The sequence below is a fragment of the Pterocles gutturalis genome, unplaced genomic scaffold (assembly GCF_000699245.1).
Source record: "Pterocles gutturalis isolate BGI_N339 unplaced genomic scaffold, ASM69924v1 scaffold34391, whole genome shotgun sequence".
NCBI classification, from domain to species: Eukaryota; Metazoa; Chordata; class Aves; order Pterocliformes; family Pteroclidae; genus Pterocles; species Pterocles gutturalis.
Window position 1 is genome coordinate 9,386 of NW_010098961.1, and position 23,070 is coordinate 32,455.

At 37.8% G+C, this 23,070-nt stretch overlaps 1 protein-coding gene across 1 annotated transcript; it reads right to left on the reverse strand.

The window, feature by feature from the left end:
• Positions 1 to 1,735: 1,735 nt before the first annotated feature.
• On the reverse strand, positions 1,736 to 18,031 carry LOC104462800 (protein piccolo-like; the record flags this gene model as incomplete). Its single annotated transcript, XM_010074906.1, is given in 4 exon segments — positions 1,736 to 2,368; positions 2,371 to 3,744; positions 4,120 to 9,187; positions 16,808 to 18,031. Coding segments are annotated over 4 exon segments (8,299 nt in total), but the record flags the coding sequence as incomplete, so codon positions are not given.
• Between the last annotated feature and the right edge of the window lie 5,039 nt (positions 18,032 to 23,070).

Consider the following 23,070-nt stretch of genomic DNA (forward strand, 5'->3'; position numbering starts at 1 on the left):
TCTATAAAAATGTCAACCTCATTTATTTAGACTGTAAGTACTTTGAGACATGGGCTATTTGCTGCTTGATGGCTTCATACTAATAAGAATGATATAGCTCATTACTGTTTGGGCTTAAGGCAATATAGTAATAAACACGTAAGTAAAAAATAAACAATGATGTACAAGCCCTCTGTGTCCATGCCTCATTAATGAACACTGTACGTGCTAAAACTCTACTGTAAAGGCCTTTAAACAATCAGCTTTTGGTAGAATTTTTCATCCATCATACAATGTATACAATTCATATCAAATATATATGTATGTATGAAATAAGTGAACTGAACAATTTGTCCTCATGAATAGTTTCACTACACTGACAGTTACTTTACAATGTTATACCTACTCTCCAATACCTAGTGGAACCCAACACTTCCTAACTCATGAGCAACGTTCTTCAAGATGCTGTTCCAAACCCTCTACCTGAAACTTTAGTGCTCGTGCTACAGTTTCCCCCACTGTGCTAATCCTGCACTAGGGACTGATGTTGATATGGATTGCCAACGTCACGACGATAGCTTTCCCTTAAAACTTCCAAGTACTGTTTTCCAAGCAGTAGCAGCATATAAAGCATTTAATATCCACACAAATATATGAAGCTGCAAAAACTGCTTACAGTGGGAGCCTTGGAGGGTATAACCAGATAATTCTGCATTTGAAAGCAACCACCAATTATCAAACATAGAGAACAAACCTTCTTTATTCTATCCAGCCTGTACTAATCACTCATGTATTCAGAGATAACTGAACATAAAAGGTAAAAATTGCTGAAGGACTCAAAAGGCAATTCTTCCAGAGCTCTCACAAATGAGATACTGACCCTGCAGCTGACAGAAGGGAATGTACTTGGACAAAAGGACAACAAAGAACATGTTAAATTATAAAGGTAACTTTTTTATCCAGGACTTCTTCCTCTTATTCATAAATAAAATGGATTCTCAAATCAGAAATATTCCTGCTCAAGGAAAAGGAATACTGCAGAAATGACAAATTTAAATCCTGATTATGTCAGCCTTACTCCAGATTGCCTTCTCCAACCCCATAAGAAACAGCCCTCAACACCTGTGTAACTTCTTGATAATCCTCCTTATCCAAAACAAACACAAAAAATGGATTTGTGATATGAGATTTTTTGGTCTGGGAGAAATAAAAGATGTACACGTTGGGACACAAGGCTACCCAGAGAATCACAAGTGGCCAAGAAACCTCATGAGGGTCAAAAAGGACAGCTAGCTAAGGTAATTATAAAACAGGTGCTAGCTGCCTCTCAGAAGGCACATGCAGTAATTTCAAGGTAGATGCACTAGAGACTGTGCCACAAGAGCTGAGTGTTGTATGACTAAAAAGAAAATGTTTTTCATTTTCTGAAGAATTATCAGTAACCACTTTATTGGCAATTAACTGCCATGTAAATTATAAGGTGCCTTCCAAATTCTGAACAAGAATTTGTCGTGGTTTTTTTATGCATCTTAGCACGACTGTAATATGGATTCCTCTATTTCTAGGCAAAGCAATGAAGCAAATAACCATTTCTTTAGACAGCAGACATTCCTTGGGACTTTTCAGCGAGTTGTGAAAAAACACTAAATACACAGGTATTCCAAATGACTATGTCAGCCCTCATGCTGTACTGATAGCTGTAGAACTGTATATTAAAAAAAAAGAAAAAAGAAAAAAGAAAAAAGAAAGCAAATACTTCTTACCATGAAACCCTCAGTGTACTGAAACTGAGCTCTGGAACTGTCTTCTGCTGTGGGACTCAGGGGTTTAGGATCAGACATAGAGCGTTGCATCATCTTTGCCGCCTTTGGGCTTGATGGAGGAACCTTGGCAATGTCAGCATGCAGCATCTTCTGAGGGCTGATGTCGTCAGTGATGGGTTTTTCATAGGGTACAAATGCTGACTCTATAACTTTGCTTGGTGACACAGGTGAAATGGGTGAATAGAGCACTTTGGGAGATTTGGGAGGGGAAGGGACTACCTGTAATGTGGAGTCTGGACAAAGGTGAGATGAGTATCCTATCTCTAATGGTGTTGGGCGTTTTTTATCTTTCTGAGGAGATGAAGCTGACAGATACTGGGGACCTTGACTATCTGACTCTGTCTCTGTTTGACATCCCAAACTTTCTCCTTTATATGTCTTTTCTGGAGCTGAAATGTGCTTTATGATTTCAACCTTAGCATCCAATCGGGCCCTGATTGAAGGTGTTCTTATTGTTCCTACAGGTTCTGTTTGTACTGAAATCTCTGCCACTGTCTGAACTGCAATACTAGATACTTTGGAGAATTGTTTAGCTTTGTCTGCCTCAGTGGTACTCTCACTGTAGGCTTCCTTCTAGATCTGCTAGAAAGATCCCATTCATCTTGATCTTCATCATCTGTCTGAACACTCGTATCAACACTCTTCTTAGCTCTCCGTCTCCTGTTTGTGTAACCTCTGTCTGCTCCATCTTCATCATCAGTTTGCACTCCACTGTCCACTATCTTTTTGAAGCACCGTGGCTCTTCTTCCAGGGTCTCCTCAAGCTCCTCATACGGCCCGCGTAATTTTGGCATAGAACTTCTCTTTTTCAATTGCTTCTCCTCTCTAACATCAATATCCTTAAGAGACATTTCTGAAACAGAGCTTAGGATACCAGTCCTAGGTACGTATTGGGTAATGCCATCAGACTGAACTGTATACCATGTTTGGCTTTGCGGAATTTCAATACCCAGCACTCCTGAAGCCGTAGTGGTTGCATCATCAGTAGGCCAAAACTGGCCATTTTCAGTGGTTGCATACTGTCCTTCCAAAAGTGTTTGATCCGTGGTAGTTTGTGGAGAGCCAGTTCCTGAAGGGTCATAACCATACTGATATATTTGACGAATTTTTTGCTCCTCTAACTGTTGGTGAAGCTGTTGTTGAAGTTGTTGGAACTGTTCAAGCTGCAACTGCTGCTGGGCTAATGTCTCTTGCCTCATCATAAACTGAGCCTGTCGTTCCTCCTCTTGCTGAAATAAGAGATGATGTTTCATGGATTGCAACTCCTCAAGCTTTTTTTGCACCATAAACTTTTCTTGCTCCCTAAATCTTTGAATTTCCTGACGTTCCCATTCCAGCTCTTCTGCAAAGCGCTGCTGCTTAATTTTCTCAAGCTCAAGAAGTTCACGCTCCAAATCAAGCTGCTGCTGTTTGCCTTCTTCAGGGGCAATGAGAAGGGCAACCTCATCTTCAATTACATCTGTATAAACTTCAGATGCTGTAGTTAAAGCAGGTATCAAGTTGGTTGGCTCAGTGGTAATAGTTTCTATAGTAAGAGGTGGTAACCCTGTCTCCATATCAATGGCAGTAATTGCACTGTCTTTTTCAGCTGCCACTGTTGTCAAGAAACTGTATGATCTTGGGAGTGGTTGATTCTGTTGCAAAGTTGATAAAGAGGGCACAGAGTCAATCGTTTGGAGAGTAGGTAAATCTCTGACAGTGGTACTGAAAATAGAACCAGGTTGTGTAGTGATGGGAAATGTGGATGGGATTGGAGTCGCAACTGAAGAATAAACAACACCATTGGATGATCTTAGAACACTTCCAACGCCAAACTGGGAACTCAGAGATGACACCATTCTTGCTTGGGAATACTGTGGTGTACTGAGCCCGATACCAGAAATCACCTGCCGAGTCTCTGGATAAGGACCAGTTGTCTTGCTTGAGTAATCCATAACCTCACCTGAAATTACAGGGCAAAGTTACAGTCCAGTCCCACAAAAGAATGCTGCTTTGTGGATTCTGAAAGTCATCCCATCTTGATGAATTAAATGGGAAGGGAAAACTGCATGCAAATCTTCATGTTAATGATCTACTTCAGATGTGAAGGAAATAGCATTTCTGAACATGCAGGCACATGCAGGCACGTCTGTGCAAAACACGTGTAAAATGAAGAAATGAAAACCATACGTAATCCAGAATAATTTGTCACACTGTCCAAAAGAAAACAAAACAACAGAAGAAGGGGAAAAATAATAATAAAAAAATCATCCTGAAATGAGGTGAGGAACATCAAAATTATATTTCAAAGACAGATCTGCTGCTGTGCCATACTGACCTGTAGTAACTCTTCCAGAAGTAAGATCTACTGCTGCATCAGTTGCCCCAACTCGATAATCAAAGCTGTTCTTGCTTTTGTATGCAAACAGTCCAGCTTCAGATAAATTTGTGTCAGACATAGAAGGTTTCATACCTCCCATTCCTCGGTAGCCATATGACCCTGAGCGATCATACTGATAGTGGTCATCTCTATAACCAAAGCGATCTTCAGGAAGTGTAGCTGGCGGCTGCTGTGCTGTACAGCTCCTTCCAAATGGCAATTTATAAACCATATCACAGCAGACAGCTCTTCTCCCTGCAGTCAGATCCACAGGCTTTTCATCATCTTCTATCACTGTTGTTACGATACCCGAAGTAGTTTCATCCATTGTTACTACTGTTCTGTGAGATTTTGTAGTGCTAAGGTCAACTGCTCCACTCTCCATCGGCTCCTGAGAAGTGGAGAGATCAGTCCAACCATTTGTCACACTAACAGGTGGTACAGTAACAGGCTTTGTAGTAGCCCATGTCACTGCATGTGCTGAAGTACCTAGGGATAAATTTATTGGCACTTCATCTCTACCTGCAGAGAATGCCTGGCTGCCTGTTACTCTGTATGCAGGCTCAAAATGCTTTGATGTTGTGAGCTGAAGCGGCGTTGTCATCGCGTGTCCCAGATCCACGAGGCTGTCTGTACTGGCAGTGTAGCTTACAGTGGCGGTGCAGGTCACCACAGTTACTGTCTCGGTGACTACAGACAGAGAAGGATCCGCAACACATGCAGTGCTAAGATTTATTATAGCTGGCTGGACAGTACTTACTGGCCGCCCACATGTATCACTTGTTGGCATTTGCCTTCTCACATCCATGGAAACAGCGGACAGATCCATGCAGCTGTCTCTCATTTCGATATCCATCTTAGTTAAAGTGCGAAGATCTATAACATCACCCAAAGGATGGAATCTTCCATTCTCTCTATACCTGGGTTGATCTACTATATGTAGTGGCTCTGGAGGTATAGTAATAGCGACACTACCTAAACCAAAACCAGGCACTGGGCACTTAACCACAGACACTGTGGTCTTGGTTACCTCTGTTGTTACTACTTCTGATTTTGAACTAGGTATTTTCTCAAAAGTTGATTGTGTTGTGATGGGAATACTTTGCAAAGCACCTGAAATATACATACTCTGATCTGCCAGACTTTGAATTTCTGTAGTTCTCATGGATGGAGTAAAAATTGGTTGCATAGGCTGGGCAATCTGTTCTTTAGAAGGTGCTTCTAAAGGCCAGCTGGTAACAGCCTGACTAGTTATAGCTTCTGTGGGAGTTCCAGGTTCAGATGGCAACGTAATGACAACATAGGTTTCCTGTGAGGGTTTTGCCAACCTCGGTGAAGACTTGTTAGAGTGTGGAGACAAAGGGGAAGTGGGAGATGTTATTTTGTATTCAGCTGCAGAGACCAAATTCAGAGTCATACTTGAAGTCAATGACAAACCTGTTGGTTTGGGTTGTGTTTCTGCTGGCTTATGAACAGGTATTGGGAGCGGAGGAACTGCTGGTTTAGGAGCAATTGGAGGTTTAGTTACTTCAGCGGGCCTGTGACTGAAAACAAGCCCTGCTGGAATGGAGGATGGTTTGGGTGGTACAGGAGGTGGTGTTGGGGTGTGTGTTTTTGTGACAGGTACCACGTGATTCTTTAACACAGCTGTGGACTCTAGTGTTGGAACACTTGTCACTGCAGGTACCACTGTGGGAGCTGCTGCTGCTGGAGTCTTAATCTGTGACTTCTTTTTGGGATAAATGGCTGGCTTGGGTAAAATAGGTGGAGGTAATGGTGGTGGAGGAGGTGGTGGAGGAGGAGGAGGCGGGGGTGGAGAAGGTTGTGCAGGAGAATCCAAAGAAGAGCTTCTAAAAAGCGAGAATACTTTGGATGTTACAGCAGGAGTTGAGGAAGGCACAGAGACCATGCTGGTCTTACTTACAACACTGGGAATAGGAACAGAAGATGTTTCTGATGCAGGCTCTGCAACTGGTACTGATGCTATACATACAGGTGGTTGCTCAGATGTAGCTCTAATCAAATTAATCCTTGTCATATCACCAACCAATTCTTTGTGTGAATCTTCGTGATGAATTTTGACAATGCCAGCCTCTACTGTACTTTTCATTTTTCTAGCTGCTTCCTTTTCTGTTTTGGAGGCATCAAAGGTAATAGTAACACTTGCATATTCCTTGGGTTTTATAACTGTAGATGACACTACTGAAGGTGCAGTTTCAGGCAAACAAACTGCAGCTTGATCCACACTTTCCATAACTGATGCTATAGATGGCTTTTTAGTGGCTCCAGCAATAGATTCATAAGGCATGCTCACTTCAGAGTACTCTTTTGTAGACGTTAAGGGAATTTGGGGAATTATCCTGACACTTTCAAAATCTGCTAGTTTACTTACAGCATCTGCTGTATCTACATAACCTGTGGTTGCACTATCTACAGGTGATGAACTATCTGTGGTACAAATGGAAGATGTAGACGATGTTAAGGAAGCTGTATCAGAAGGTAAAACTGATGCAGCACCTTCCGATGTCTCAGAGTATGTCAACATTGATGTTTCATGAGAAATTATTTCTTGAATTTCTCTGGCATAATCTGTTAAGTATTCATCTTCAATTTCCTCTGCTGTAAAATGCTGCGTTATTTTAACATCTGGAATAGAAAGTGCTGTGCTACTGACAGGTGATACATCTGAGATTGCTGAAGTGGTGCTTGATGTTAAAGATGTACTTTCCACTATTTCTCCAGCACTAGATACCTTTGTATCAGATGTGGGAACGAAACCTGAAGTTGATTGTGTTGGACTGGACCCAGGGGTTAGCTGCATTCTCTGTCTTTTCATGAGTTCTTCATAAGCAGCTTCTGCATCTAACAACTGCTTTTCCTCAGTGGTGGAAGTTACTGTGCTGTCTAATACAACTATTTCATGACTTTCTGGGATAATGTAAGAACTAGAAACAATATCTTCTTGAGGTACACTAGAATGCATAGTCTCAACGCTATAGTAATCTTTCTGGAGATCAGTACTTTTCTGTGGTTCTTCATAGACCTGTTCTGAAGCTCTTATTTTTTTATCTTTTCCTCTCTGTTGTATATATTCACTGCTCTCATCTTGTCTCATTACAAGACTAGTATCAATAGTTCCACTGTAAGGATCCTCTACTAAAGATTCATAAATATAATCCTCTATTAGCATTCCACCATATAAAGATTCTTTTTCAAATACTTCATCCTTTTCATTTACAATTTGAAATGGCTTGGACTTATGGGTCTTATGCATCATCTCCTCATATACCTCTTCAGCACTTTTCAATGTCTTTTGACCACCTTCTTCTTTTGGGAGTCCAATCGGTTGTTCATCTGTTGGTGAGTATAGACAAACGGCAGTAGGCAATTTGTAAACTTTTTGTACTTCTATTATTTTTTCTGGGCTGATTTCAAACCCTTCAGGATCCGATTCAATACTAGGTGAATATTCAGAACAGGAAGATCTGTGCAGCTCTTCCATTTCTGCTGCCTGTCGTAATTCTTCTGTTGGAGATGCATCTTCAATGGGAGAAAGATTACTTGGTGGAGTTTTCGGACGTTCCCTTCTTCTCTGAGCTCTTAGTTCATCCTTGTCCTTTTTAGACTTCTTGCTTGAACTTTTTCTTTGTTGCTGTTCTAATTCACGCTGTTTCTCTTGTTCTTTTAGCAGTTCTTCTTCTTCCCGTAGTTCTTCTTCTTCTGAAGAATCTTCAATAGTTGGAAGAAGGGGACCATGTGTCCGATGCCTGGCTTTGCGCTGTTGTTTGCTCTCTCCTCCCAGTTTTTTGTGACTAGGACTGCTGTCACTATCTTCATCAAGTGATGACACTGAAGTAGGAGAAGTGCCTGGTGTGAAACTAGAAGCATGTAAACTAGAGGACCCTTCTCCTCTAGATCTATCTTCTGGTGAATCTGTAAGACTCTCCATCTCTAGCTCAGGCTCTTCATCAAAATATAGAATACCTTTCTGTTGTTCAGATGCTTCAGAATATCTGTTTGTTATTGTACTATTTAATTCTATTGTCTTGAAACGCCGAAGGCCTCCTCCTCCAGATACTGCAAGTTCTTCACCGTCTTGACTTTTAGTTTCCCTGTATTTTGGCTCTGGGCTTTCATCGAATGTCTCTTCATCATCATCATGCCATGAATGTCGTCTTCCTGCATCATCATCATAGCCTGCACTACTTTTCCGTGCCATTCTTCTATGTTTTGCAGCTGGTCCTTTGGCTTTGCTTTTCACTTCATCTTTCTTTTGGCTTTCAGTTACACTGATCTCTTTGAGTTGATTTCTTATGAATTCGTCATCTTCAGAACCTGAGGCATCTTCATCAGCACTCATCTCTACAATCTGTTTTCTAATGAAGTCTTCCTCATCACCTGATCCCTGACTGTCATCTCGTTTGTACTCATCACTGCTTGAAGAACCAACACTTGCTCTTCTTTTTCTCCTTGGGACAGGAGAGTTTTCACTCTCACTGCTGTCTTCCACAGAATCATAGCGTTGTCTTCTTGGAGATATGTCATCTCTTTCCTCATCTTCCTTGTAGTCTGCCCGGGAGGAAGTAGTTCCTTTGAGATCTTCTACAATGGTTCTTTCACCTTCTTTAATAGCTTCTAAGTCTTCCTCATCTGAACTGTAAGATTCTGGAGTGACTGGCAAAGGCTTTGTTTTATGTTGATCCTTTGTCTGTTCACCGTATGTTTCAGAAAGCTCTTTGCTTTTTGCAGATTTCTCATCAGAAAGTGTACTTGCCTGAGCTTCCAAAATAGACAGTACAGTACTTTCCAATTTAGCTAGATCTGAGGGGCTTGGTGGACTTTCTTGTAGAATAATGTCTTTTTTACTAGATTCTCTGAGTAAATCCTTTTCATCACTGGGGATATGACTTGGAATTTCACCAAGTGAACTTGATATCCCATCAGAAGAATACCCGGTGTCACTCAGACCTTGTGGACTTTTCTGTTGCTGAGAGCTTGATGTGTCTGATTTGTCATCCTCCTTTTCCTAAAAAAATAAATACATACGCGTGTCTATATATTTATATATAAATTCTTAATGTCTCCAGGCAATTAAATACATGTGTGGTTTTTTTTCTAAAAGATGAGTTAATGTCTCAGATGAAAAAATATGATGCCAAGAATTACATTAAACCATAGAAGACTGAACAGTAATTTTGTTACTCAAAGCTATTAAAATAATACAAAAAAATCCTCAAATTTTGAGTTTTTGCATTGAATCTAAATGTGCTTTGCATGGCCATCCACACTAGCAACAGATTTTATTAGTTGTAAGATTATCTATTTTCCAATATAAACAAATACTGTAGTTAGCTGTTTTCAGAACACTTACTAATGACATTCATAGAATCCTATCATAGAATCATAGAATAGTTTGGGTTGGAAGGGAACCTAAAGATCATCTAGTACCAACCTCCCTGCGGTAGGCAGGGACACCTTCCACTAGATCAGGTAATAATCTGTCATTTATTCACATATGCATGGGACAAGTTGGGGGTAAATTTAAATGAATCCTTTAATTACTTGTTTTCAAAACTGTCTAACTAGTTCTAGATACAAAGTAATATAGCTTGCCAAGCCTCATCCTGCAGGATTTCTGGGGTCTGCTCCTTTCTTTGTCCATTTAATCTTCTACACTTGTCTAGTAATATGTCCATATTCTTGAATTTTGGACCTACAGTTTCATTTTGTTGATTTAAGTGTTACACATTGCAACATACAACAGAATGCATGGAGTATTGAAGCATGATTTAATGTAATTAGGAATGTCCCTGTATATGCAGTTCAGCATTGCACAAACATTTTCTAAGTACCTCATAAAAAAGAAGTTTCTCAGTAAATTTGTAATACAGAGGTAAGCTGCTCGTAGGGAAGTGAAACTGCAGGGAGGAAAGCATGATGGTCAGCTATTAATCAAAGGAAATAAGGCAGCAAACAAAGCAGACATAACCTGCCTGACTACCACAACCAATGTTTTCTTTTTCATAGAATCACAGAAGCATAGAATGGTTTGGGTTGGAAGGGACCTTAAAGATCATCGAGGTCCAACCCCCTGCCATGGACAGGGACACCTCCCACTAGACCAGGTTGCTCAAAGCCTCATCCAGCCTGGCCTTGAACACCTCCAGGGATGGGGCATCCACAGCTTCCCTGGGCAACCTGTTCCAGTGCTTCACCACCCTCACAATGAAAAATTTCTTCCTAATACCTAATCTAAATCTGCCCTCTTTCAGCTTATACCCATTACCCCTTGTCCTATCACTACACTCCCTGATAAGGAGTCCCTCCCCATCTCTCCTGTAACCCCCTTTAAGTACTGGAAGGATGCTATAAGGTCTCCCTGGAGCCTTCTCTTCTCCAGGCTGAACAACCCCAGCTCTCTCAGCCTGTCCTCATAGGGGAGGTGCTCCAGCCCTCTGATCATCTTTGGGGCCCTCCTCTGGACCCACTCCAACAGGTCTGTTTTTCATTCCTAATTAAACAACCTTAGTTCTTCTCTTAGCTTCCAGATCCTTCTACAGCGTTCTTGAATTACAAGTGCCTCTGTCTCCTTCTTTAGATAACAAAAATACCAAGAATATCCTACAGCTAGTATTTCCACATCAGAGTTTCCCTCCTCCTTCTCTCAACTGTGAAATGGTCTGTACTTAGTGAAGTATCTCACCTTTTGGCTAACAAAACAGCTCACTCTCCAAATGACAGGTCATCTTAGCCATCATCTTTGCTGAAAAAAATGACCCCACCTCCACTTGCAGTTTGAGAACAAGCATACCAAAGTCACCTGATGTTAATAATATGATGTGATCTCCATATTTGTTATGGTCCTTAATAATACAAGTAGGTAGTATTTATCAACTTTGCTAATCAAAGTCAATGATTTCTGAAGTACAGGAAACCATTTACTTAAAGCTTTAATTTATCAACTCTCTTGGTAACATGCTGAGTTTAAAAAAATACTGTGAAATAAATATATTAAGAAAATTCTGACAATGGTTAATTATAATTTAAAGGTATATTTACACTTACGTTAAGTTGCTATCAATGTTAAGTGTTTTCAAATGTTTATTTCCACTAAAGTTATAATGTAAAAATAGCATAAACTAAATATTTGTTATTCTCAGTTTTATTTTTAAAAAGTAGATTTTTTTTTTAAGTATGTAATTTACATTTAGAGTATTTTTTCTTGCCTATAGATATATCACTGTGCACATAATCCTACATTAAAACACTAATTTTCATATTAATATTACAGTAATCTGCTAATTCATATTTTATTAAGTAATCTCCATTTCACAGGAGTGATTTACTATATGGTTTTTAAAATCAAATAGTACCTGAATATAAACTACATCTGTTTTTACCAGTATTATCCAATATTATAAACCCAAGTATCTGATATCAGAGCAAAATCCATTGCAATTAAAAATCAAATGCAACCTCAAATATTTCTAAGGACAAGTCTAATGATAAGGATGTGATAAATACATAAACATGGAGAAGCCTATAGAACTCCAAACCACATTGAGAAGTCATCATCACTTAAACACTTCAGCGTTTACGTTACTATTCTGAAAAATGTACTCTTGGATATTCTCCAGCCATTAATGACAGAATTATATATACTCTTCATCAAAAGTCAGCAATGAAGCATAGTTAAAAATTTGGGGGTTTGTATGTTATATTTACATTTATATTTCCCTTCATTAAAGAAGAAAGGGTTTAATGGGAATTTATTGGGCTATGTTTTTTAAAAACAGACATTTTATTAAAACCAAAGGATTTTTCCATGTACAAATATCACGTCCCTCACTAAAATTTCAGCTGTGACACTTGATTTTTATTTTTTATTTTATTTCCAATATGTTTACACTTATAAAGACATACCCATCCAAACTCACTGTGATCAATTTAGACGAGCTACTAGAAAATCCAAATGCTGCTCAAGCTCAGGAGGTCCCCTAGGATTTCATGTGTCCAACTAGTGAAAGCGAATCTGTCAGATCTCGGCTCTCCACAGGGAGATGAAGTGATACAGTGTCTTGTAAATCAGAGACAGAAGGTGTCAACTAAAAAGTTTATCTCAGAAATAGGCAGACAACAACTGGTCATGGGACAACTCTCCTTGTAATTTGTGATGGTGCCACTATCGGTGAGTCCAATGTGTAGTGACCAAAACAATGACCCAACCAGAGGAGATAGGAATGAACATTGCTATTGCCCGCCCTGTTTTGAACCTCAGTGCATTCTATAACATGGCTGCTATGAGTAACAGGAAACTGAATATGGGAAAGACTGCTATTTGCTCAGTAAGGAGAAGAATAAGATCTACAATAAGGAGGGACTTATGTCTGTGACAAGAAAACCCAACTTTCTTTTTAAGGCTACCACAATATGAATATTTTTTCTATCATTTTTTTCTGTATGCCCCATGTTTGTCCCATGACATGTCATGCAGAAATTATCCTGCAACATCGTGTTTCGAGATCATACACATGTAACTTGCAACAAATAATAGCCATTCTTTGTGATTTTTCATAGAATCATAGAATGGTTTGGTCTGGAAAGGACCTTAGAGATCATCTGGTTCCAACCCTCTGCCATGGGCAGGGACACCTTCCACTAGACCAGGTTGCTCAAAGCCTCATCCAGCCTGGCCTTGAATACTTCCAGGGATGGGGTATTCATGACTTCCCTGGGCAACCTGTTTTTTCCCTTGTTTCCTACAGCCTGAGAACTAGGATATTGTCATTAGCTACATCTATTCTTAAATGACTGGTAATTTCTTTTCTACAAGTTTGACCATCATATACACAGACAGCATCACTGTTAAACTTGTAAATGTACCACAAACAAAAGATTTTTAGATGAATAACAAAATATTGCAGAAACAATGCTGCTAAGGATTATATATATACATTCAACAGCTCTTGGAGAATGGAAAATGTATTCTAATCAATAAGAAAAAAAAATCCCACCTTTTTTTTTTTTTTTTTTGTAAAGTAGGAAGTGCTTTGGTACATATTGAATTACTGGGCCTTTCTGAGTAGTTGAATGGTATTTTTTCTGAAAGTTTGCCTACTCTGAGTTTTTAATACTGGACAAATTTAACTCTAATACAGACATTGATGGGAGGATCTTCTTGAGACATGAGGAAGAAGGAGACATAAGAGGCTGGATAAGACTGTAAAAAGAGTAAATGCAACCTCTTAACTAATGTAAAAAATTATATAATGTAGGATGCATTTACCCTATTCTAGTGGCATTTCTAAGGTGTCCATGTCAACACATCATACAACTATCTTCCATTAGAAATTTTTGTTTTAGAAGTATTATTTACTCTTACACTTCCTCACTTTTAAAATTCTTATTTGAAAATACTAAACATAGTGCTTTAAGAAGTCCCACTGGTTAACAAATTCAATCAGAACTCTATTAAAAGAAAAATGTGATTAAAAAAAAGAAGTCGTCTGTTTTAAAAGATTACATTCTGTTGCGCAGAACATAAATCTTATTTTGCAAAGGAACTCATGATTTTTAAAAGGTCATTCTGTTTATAGAAGACATAAAGATACCTACTTTATAAAAAAAAAAAGTTTTAGAGAGTGAAAAAAAGACTTTAGTTGACTAAACTGTTTAATCTGGTTTTGAATTTTATATAATAAAAATTAAACATTTTATTTGTGTTGAGAAAAAGTGCTTACAGATAAGCCTCTTCCTTCTTATTCGGGCTCCCTGGTTTGTGTTTTGTCATTAATGGCATGTGTTTAGAATAACGATGTCAATTTATAATATACTGATTTCTGCCTGGTTATCAACCTAAGGACACGATCGTTCCTCATGGAATTTACACCATGGTAGTGCCCTCATGTAGATATGCTGAAGTACTTATAAGTTAATCTGTGAGTTCCAAGATTATTCTTTTATACTGACAAATTGTATGTCATAACCATCCTATATTTCTAGGCATACTTTTTAGAACAGCTAACTGCTATTGCATATGTGAATAGTCAATATTACAAAATGGTTTCTCAGGAAAAGGACCTGTAAATCATGAGCAAAGTCAGTCTATTCTCTAAAATATTTTTGAAGAAACTAGAGTTTAAAATATTATGGAAAAATTAATGTTTTGGAAAAAAGAATGACTTTAAACCACCATAAAACATAGTATGAGATCCAAATATTTTAAAATGTTTCAATATTTAAGTCAACTTTGTTTTGGAGTTTGTCAGATCTCTAAATACAATTGATATCTGTGATTTTCCAAGGATCACTCTACATTGTACTGGATCAGAGCTTCAGCCTCTCCATGTCTTTAGGGACTTGTTGGGATGTTGCTGTCTTTCATTTTTTTTAGTGAAAATGAGGATAGTGTTATTTACTTATCTCCTTGGACTCCTACAAGAGTTAGTAATTGCCATTTGCACAGATTTGGACATAAAATGGCACCAGTAGTTTGTCAAGTGCAGAAAGTATTAGGTTCTCCCTTCTCCATCTCTATCTAAAAGTACACCTATCTGCAATTCTTCATATTATTCTGTCATTAAATACATGTAAAATACATCCTTCAATATCTAGATATTAGCCTTTACTCACTGAACTGGAATCAATGTGTGATAACTAAATTGTTATCTCTTCTTCCACTTCTGTCACATGCTGTCTTGGGAAGAAGTGTATCTAATAATGTTTGATGTACAGAAAACAGAATATTAAAATAGTTCTATAAACAAAAATTTGTAAAAATCAGTTATTTTTATGAAGTGCAAGCTAGGTGAGGCACCAGCTTCATCATTAATTCTGAACCATTTGAGCTGCCTCAAGGGATTTTTCCAAGGAGAAAAAAAAAAAAAGGGGGGGGGGGGAATGGGGGCAAACAGTCTTTTTGTGTAAAAATAACTATGCTTTTTTCAGTCACTCAATTCTGTTTTGTATTTCAGAGTGTTCTAATTTTAAAAATATCTACTTACAAGTAGATATCTATGGGTTTTCCTTTTTTATTCATGAAAATTCTGCTTGAAAAACTAAGTGTGCTTAAAAGTCTGATAACAAGAGGAAAAGTAAGATAACCCTTATTTATGATATTAACTCAAGAAGTCCTGCTTTCACTTAGAAAGCAGTGAGAGGAAGTAAAATATAAGTGAAATAAGAGTGAAATATATGTGTGTGTGTCACGTTAGGAATCACTAATTAATCTACACTTAAAAATCTGTCTCGATTAGAGATGGAATTCTAATATATGTATCTTAGATTTGTCCAGAGTATAATATGCTTTCACCTCACTATAGATCATAAAAATGACCAGACAGGACTGAGACCAGTGTGTGATGAAAATTTTCACTTGCAAATGCTTTTCAACAGAAAAAAAACGTAAACATCTGAATTTTTAACAACAAAAATTCTAAGTTTACTTCTTAGGTCTTCTGATATAAATAAAAAAAAAAAAAAATCACCAGAAGTGAGATTTTGGTAACAAAATTAAACTTACTCTTCTTGAAAAGTCCTGAAATAGTGCCTTATGTTTGACACAAGATAATCAAATTGATTCAGGATTTTCTGAGATCACCTTCTTGTTCCAGAAGGGATGAGTTGTGGCTATGGTACTCTGAGCATAATTCAGAGATTCCGTTGGTACAATCAGAAGACAAAATACCTCTTGATACCATCAAGAGGAGGAAGCACAACATGTGATAGGAGACATATTTCAGACAGAAAACTTGGTTTACAAAAATTGTAGCAATTTCCACAGCACAATTTCTAAATCAGAATATTTTTCTGTCCAAATATCTTAGTTATCACAAAGAAAAAAAAATTAAAAAACCCTTGACCTTTTTGACTGGGATTATTTGAAAACATGATTTTGGCAAATATTAAAAACTTTTCCTGAACCTACTCCCACTTTCATAACATAATAATCAACACCTAATTTGTGGTGCTGATACAAAGAAACGTATTTTTTAATTTCTCAACAAATTGTGTATATTACTCAATTCAGCTGACAAAATGACTTAATGGTGACTTCACATCCGGCAAAGGCATTTAAGAAATGCAGCCCTCTAGTACATGCTGTCATAAACTCACCCATTCATCAGATGTGAGAGCCCAGCAAGAACCTTACCTAAAAATACCTGTCCATGTGAGACGAGCAAATAAACAGCAAAAAGATGCAATGTTTGCCTACTTTAACATGACATGTTCAAGCATCACAAAGTATTCCTCAAATGTTTGTTATATTATATTATTACCTTTTGGGACTAACGACTAGAAAACACTCCAATTTCAACAATTAAAACTCCAAAGTCCTGTGAGTCTACGGAAGTAGGTAAATTAATCAGAAGTACTGGATTGATTAAAGAGGAACTTTGCCTTAGTTGCAAATGCTTAACTGGTTGAGACAGAAAATCATGCAAGAAGTATTGAAAAGTTGCATGTAGAGCACAGGACTAACTGGTGAAACTTGCACTCAATGGGAGTCATTGATTTTATCATTTAGAATCACCACATACAGAGAATAACATTAAAGAGCAGGAAGACACAAAGGAGAGGGTCTGTCAGGATCAGATTCTAAATTGTAACAAGGCAAAAGGGGGGTGTGAAGGAAAAAGATACTTACTATTTTTTCTCTCACTGCTTCCACATGGTCAGTTCTTGGCAAAGGTGCTGTTTGAACAGGAATTTCTTCTTCCTGAGCTTTTTCAGCTTTCAAAACCATTTGTGAAATCCCAGTTGTCAAACCCTCTTTCTTAACATCCTCTTGCTTCTTAGCCTGCAGTCCCTTATGAGGTGCTTCAATTTCTGCTTTCTGTTCAGCAACATGGTCTTTAGTCTCAGATGTAATTTGTTCTTTTTTGTCCTCTGGATGTGGTGTGCTCTTTTGTGGGAGCACAGTTTTTTTATCTTCCTCCAATGTGCTTAGGGGTTTCTTTTGATCTGAACTTGTTGTTGCAGGAATTTTATCTGCTGAAAGTGTCTTTGATAGTTTCCCTTGCTGAAGTTTTGATTCTTCTTTTTGAGCTTCCTGTTGGATTTTCTCCACTGATGAAGCTTTCATGATTTTCTCATGTTGAAATTTTGGATCTTCTTTCTGAATTCCATGTTGGATTTTATCAATTGAAACTGCCTTTGACAATTTGACTTCCTGAAGTTGTGCATCTTCCTTCTGAGATGCAGCTTGGATTTTGTCAGCTGATAGTGCTTTTGCCATTTTCATCTGTTGGAGTTTTGGGTCTTCCTTCTGAATTCCATGCAAAATTTTGTCAGCTGAGGGTATCTTTGCCAATTTTGCTTCTTGAAGTTTTATGTCTTCCTTCTGAACTCCGTGCAAAATTTTATCAGCTGAGGAAGTTTTTGCCAGCTTTGCCTCTTGAAATTTTGCATCCTCCTTCTGAACTCCATGCAAAATTTTATCAGCTGAGGGGGTCTTTGTCAGTTTTGTTTGCTGGAATCGTGGGTCTTCTTTCTGAGAAACACGTTGGATTTTATCAGCTGAGGGTGTCTTGACAAGGTTTCCCTGCTTAAGTTTTGCATCTTCTTTTTGAATTCCTTGCTGGATTTTATCAGCTGACAATGTTTTTTCCAGTCTTCCCTGTTGAAGTTTTGGAACTTCCTTCTGAACTCCTGGTTCTTCTTTCAGTTTTGCTGCAGCTGGAGTAGGCGGTGTGGAAGTCTTCTGTGGGGAATGTGAGACAGCAGGCACAGGCTGTTTCTGAGGAGCAGCAGGTGGTTTGGATACTGGTTGTGAAGGGCCTGTTTTCGGAAGTGGCACCTTGCCCATATCCCCAAGTTGTCCCGACATCGCCCTTTGGGTCTGGCAGTTTAAGCACAGCCATTCCTGTACCTGTGAGACAACAAACATAGGAAGTTACTTATTTGAAAACTTAACAGCAAAATCACATGGTGTTTTCAGCTGGTATGGCTGAATACTTTTAATCTGAATGCTGTGCATACTGAAAGGTTGTTTTCTTTGATGCTGCTCTTGCAGGAAGATCCATAACACCTTTCTAACAGAAATGAAGCATGAAAGGTTCCAGAAAGCCAAGCTGAAAAAAACATAAAAATATACTGTGAAAACTAACATCAGTTACATTGTTCTAAAGTATTGATGACCTTCATGTACAAAGTTTGCTTATATATTTCTAACATCTATTGATTTCTATAATCTATCAATAGTTCCATCTCATTTTGTGAATGCGAGTAAAGGGGGACCACCTGGGACTCATGGCTCTTTGTGTTTCTCTTCAGAAGTTACACTCCCCTCTTGAATTTGTGTATACGTACCGTTTATAAACTAAATTTGGCTGTAATTCAAAAGGAAGATTACTTGTCTGCTCTCTTTACTGCTAAATCCCTGCTGCACACTAGTTCCTTTTACATTTCCCAGAACATCAGAAAAAAAAGGACAAATGCTTATATCTGTGTAAAAGATCTTGTTGCCAGTTGCCTAGCTACTACATGAGAGGAGTAATCAGACTGTTTCCAGTGGGATTTGGCATATAGTTTCTTTAGAATAGCAAAAGGAAATTTTAAACACAGAAAAGTATTGAAAGGAAAGAAAAAGTCCAGAATCTTCTGGATACTAGAACAGATAAAGAAGCTCTACATCACTAGTGCAGAAAGAGCTTCACTGGAGGATAAGAGGTCTATACTGTACATTAGAATCTATGCTGATGATGAAAGGTCTCAGTAATTGAGTTATTGTATTTCTCTGATTTCCAGAACTTGGTGACCTACTGAATATGAAGCACATGAAAAACAGAGCAAAATTGATCTATTAGTAATTATATAGGTAATACAGCTCATCATAGTAGGTTAGTATGGATGACTGATCAGTTATATATCTTTCAGTATTTCAGAATATCCAGTGGTATATAATCAGTTGCCCAGAAGATGTGGCATTTAGTCAGAAAAAGGGCTATCTGGCAGAAGTGTGTAACCCCAGAAACAAGCAACACAGTAATAAATGAAGTAACACGAAAAGCAGAGAGTGGAAATCCAGCTCTGCCCCTGCCAGCACAGAGTGCCCAAATGACAGGGGTATAGGCACCAGATTCCCTGCTCTCCTTCTGACTCCATGTAACTTGCCTTTTTCTGGTGTAAAGAGGGGCCTAATTTCAACAAATGCACTGGCAGGTTTTCCTCCCACAAGTAGTTAGCACTTGGTGATGCCAACATATTGTCACTGACATGGCATTTCTCAGAGTGATAAAGGCTGGTCATGATAGGACCACAAATGGCTTTCCAGGAGAGTTAACCAGAAGTGAGGCATCTCTCGATGGAGCTTGTGTGCTCAGCTCTCATATCCCAACAAGGATACTTCTGAGAGCACTGCTGCTTAGTAAATTTTCTGTGCAGAGTAGGTATGTCTAGGATACTACGATTTTTGGTGTCTTTAGAAATTAAGATATTTTAAGATTAGCTGGTTTCAAACACTTCCTGCAATTATCTAAAACCTACCAAAACCCCAGTTTGTGAAGTCTGTCTGCATACTTCAGATCCAAATCCCATTGTTAAATGGCTTTACAATTCTCTTGTTTTTAATTGTGTTTAAAAGAATTGAATCACTACTGTGATGTTGCCCCTTTGAAAAAGTATCTGATTAAGCTAATAAGTGAAGTATAAACTACAAGAGTTGCAGATGAAATGACAATTGCATGTGAAATAAAATTTAGTAAGAAAAGCTCATGTGGGCTAATTTTCTTGAAACACAACTAAGGAGAGGCTATTTAATGTATAAAATAATTTTCTTTGTCTGACATTTTGTTTCAGGCACAAGAAATGTAAGAATGCATGCATTATCATTCAGGTCATCTAACAATTGTCTTGTGTATTTATTATTCTACTCTTATAGAAAATGACCAAACTAGTGAGTCTTAGTAATTGACACAAATACATATCTATTAAAAGTGTCTGCCAATATTGTCCCAATAAATGCAACTTATCGACTGAATCAGCTGTCTCCAGATGCAATGAAGCTCCAATGAACCCCCCTTACTATACCCTTTGCAACTCCAAGCTGAATGTGGCTCTGTATCAGACTATTAAATATAATTTAGGTTTAGTTTTTCTGTGGAAAAAAACCATTAAAACATAATCCTCCAGGGAAGATTATCCTCCTCTATAGGACTTAAAGTGCTCCAACTACACAGATTTGTCTGGGAAGCACTAATTAAGAAATACAAATAAAAGTAATTTCTTGCTTGAAGAACATGTAAAATATAACTTAGTTTTCTTGCAAATATTCCTGTTAGAGGGGCTGATCTGGAATTTTTACTATAGTTTCCTCCCTTTCTACAGGCAGCAACATTTTTTTTTCCTAGAAAACAATATTGGAAGCCATAAGTATGTTGTGAACTGTCTTTTATAAACTTAAAATAGAAGTAATACACCAGGAAAGCAACTTGTCTGACCAAATATCACGATGTTAGTATTATCAGGAGACTGCAAGTGACTAAATATACTAGATAACATCGAGCATAGACTACAGAAAAAAGATCCATTTCATACTATCTTTGATTCTTTTGTCATAAAGATTTTAAAGACCACTACACAAAGTTGTAGATAATTAAAATAGATCAATTTTTAAAATTATATTTATTGCAGGGCCCAAAAGCTTTTAAACCCACTTAAAAGCGGGCAGGTTTTGCCTTCTCCAATCAGCTTGACAAATACTCATCTCACAACGTAAGCAAAAATAATACCAATATTATTTGTGCTAGTACAGCTTCTCTCAGTATGGGGCATAGGAATAAGGCAATATTTAAATGTTATTAAGCTTCTCAGAATCTAGCCTTAACCATTTTTAATTTCATAAAAAAACATAATTAAGTGGCTTCTACCATGAAATAACCTATGGTTCAAAAGTTTGCTGAATTTCACATATGTGCTATGTAGATATCCTTAAAGAACATTTTATTTTACACATTAAATGCACATGTTCTTCTAACAGTACCATTTGTTTGTGACATAATTTCCATTTCTTTCCTTAAAATATATCCATATCCTAGGGTCTCTATGTTTGTTTCTTTTCTATACATCTGCATTTGGCTCTTACTTCTCCTAGCTCTCCTTGTTATGCAGATCCCATTTAGTATCTCTTCAGCTGTAACCTACTCACTATTCATACACTTGCTCTTTCTCAGATTAATCAAGTTCTTTCCCTTCCCTTCCCTTCCCTTCCCTTCCCTTCCCTTCCCTTCCCTTCCCTTCCCTTCCCTTCCCTTCCCTTCCCTTCCCTATTTAAATCCTTCAGAGACTCAATTATTTGAACTTCCTATAATAACTTTAACAACTGTAGTAATAGTATTAAGTATTTAAAAACTAAAACAGTTATCCAGCCACACATTCCTCTCAGCTTTGCTCACTGTCCCTCTTCAGTCTCTTTTCCCTGGAGTAAATTCCTTCCACTCAAGGACTGTGCATTGTCCCAAGCACATAATAGAACAAGCCTCTTAAAAAGGAAAATAATGTCAATTAACACAAGCAAAGGAAGGTAATGATGAGAAAATTGGCAAATTGCACTGAATCTTGTCAAGTGATGGAAGTCCTACTCTTGCCTCCCTGCCATACCAATGCAAGTGATGCTAGTGAAATCACCTGGAATTATCCAGATGCACCGTGATTTAACGAACCTTGCCATTGTCGTCTTGGACTTTTGTTATATCTGCATCTATTTGCCACTTTATTTTTTAGTGTTTCCCTATAGGCATGGCAAATACTTCTCCCAAGCTATGTGTTTTAAATTCCAATCCAAGTTTGTATAATCATGTGGATATTTGGTCACAAAAGAGCCTGCAAAAATCTTCTTATATCACCAGCCCTCTAGCTCCTGATTCTCTGTCAGAATGGTTCTCTGTAAAATCAAATTTTGTACCATGAAGTCATATGCCTCAGTTTTAGACTTGTCTTTTCCTCAGTTAACCTCATGCCCTGAATGCAAGCTTTTCCCTAAGGCTATCTTTTCAGATAGCCTGTCAACCTAAATTTATTAGGACTCGGGAAATGGACATCATCTTCTTTCAGTAGTCTTCACTAGATAAATCTTCTTGGTTCTTTACAGAATTTTCACACCCTTTGGTTCCTGAGTTGGCAGTAGACACCTTTATTGGCATCACAAGTGATACTAGTGTGCTTTAATATTCTGAATCCATGGCTCTCTCCCTGTGGTTTCAGCAATCCTTACAACCCCATGTTGCTGGATAGAACAAAGGAGCTGTGTCATAATGTTCTCCTCATTCAGTTTCATTATAAACAAATGTCATCATGAAAAGGGCACACATCTAACATTCATGGTGAATGTCTACTTTTCAGTTGTCATGTAAGAGCTCAGGCATCTCATTTCCTTTGCTTTTGTATTCACATATCACAAGGTCAGATAATTTCAAGTTGAGAATAGGTCAACTATTCCATCTCCCTGCCAGTCACGGATTTTCTATTGGAGTATGTTCATAAATTCATTACCCACTCCTGGCAAATACTAGTTGTCAAACTAGAGTTTTTGTCAAACTCAGAGTAACTCAAAGTATTTAATATATTTCTGAAGGTGAAAACAAATGCTTCTTCCTAGAAAATATTCCTAAGTTAGTTCAGAACACAAATGCTTTAGTTTCATTTAGATACTGACCAACTACTTCCTTTGTCATGGTTAGATCATATCTTTATCCCTTCCTAATTCTTCTTCCTCACCACTCTCAGGAAAACAAAATCAATACCAGCACAGGAATGAAAAAAAATATTAAGAAATAAATCCATGAAAAAAAAAAAAAATATCCTTCTGATTTCACTATCTAAAATAATCCCATTGCTAACCAAAATCTTTATCAAAAAACATATGCTAATTATAAAAACCCTGAAAATACCTATGAAAAGAAAAGAACACTT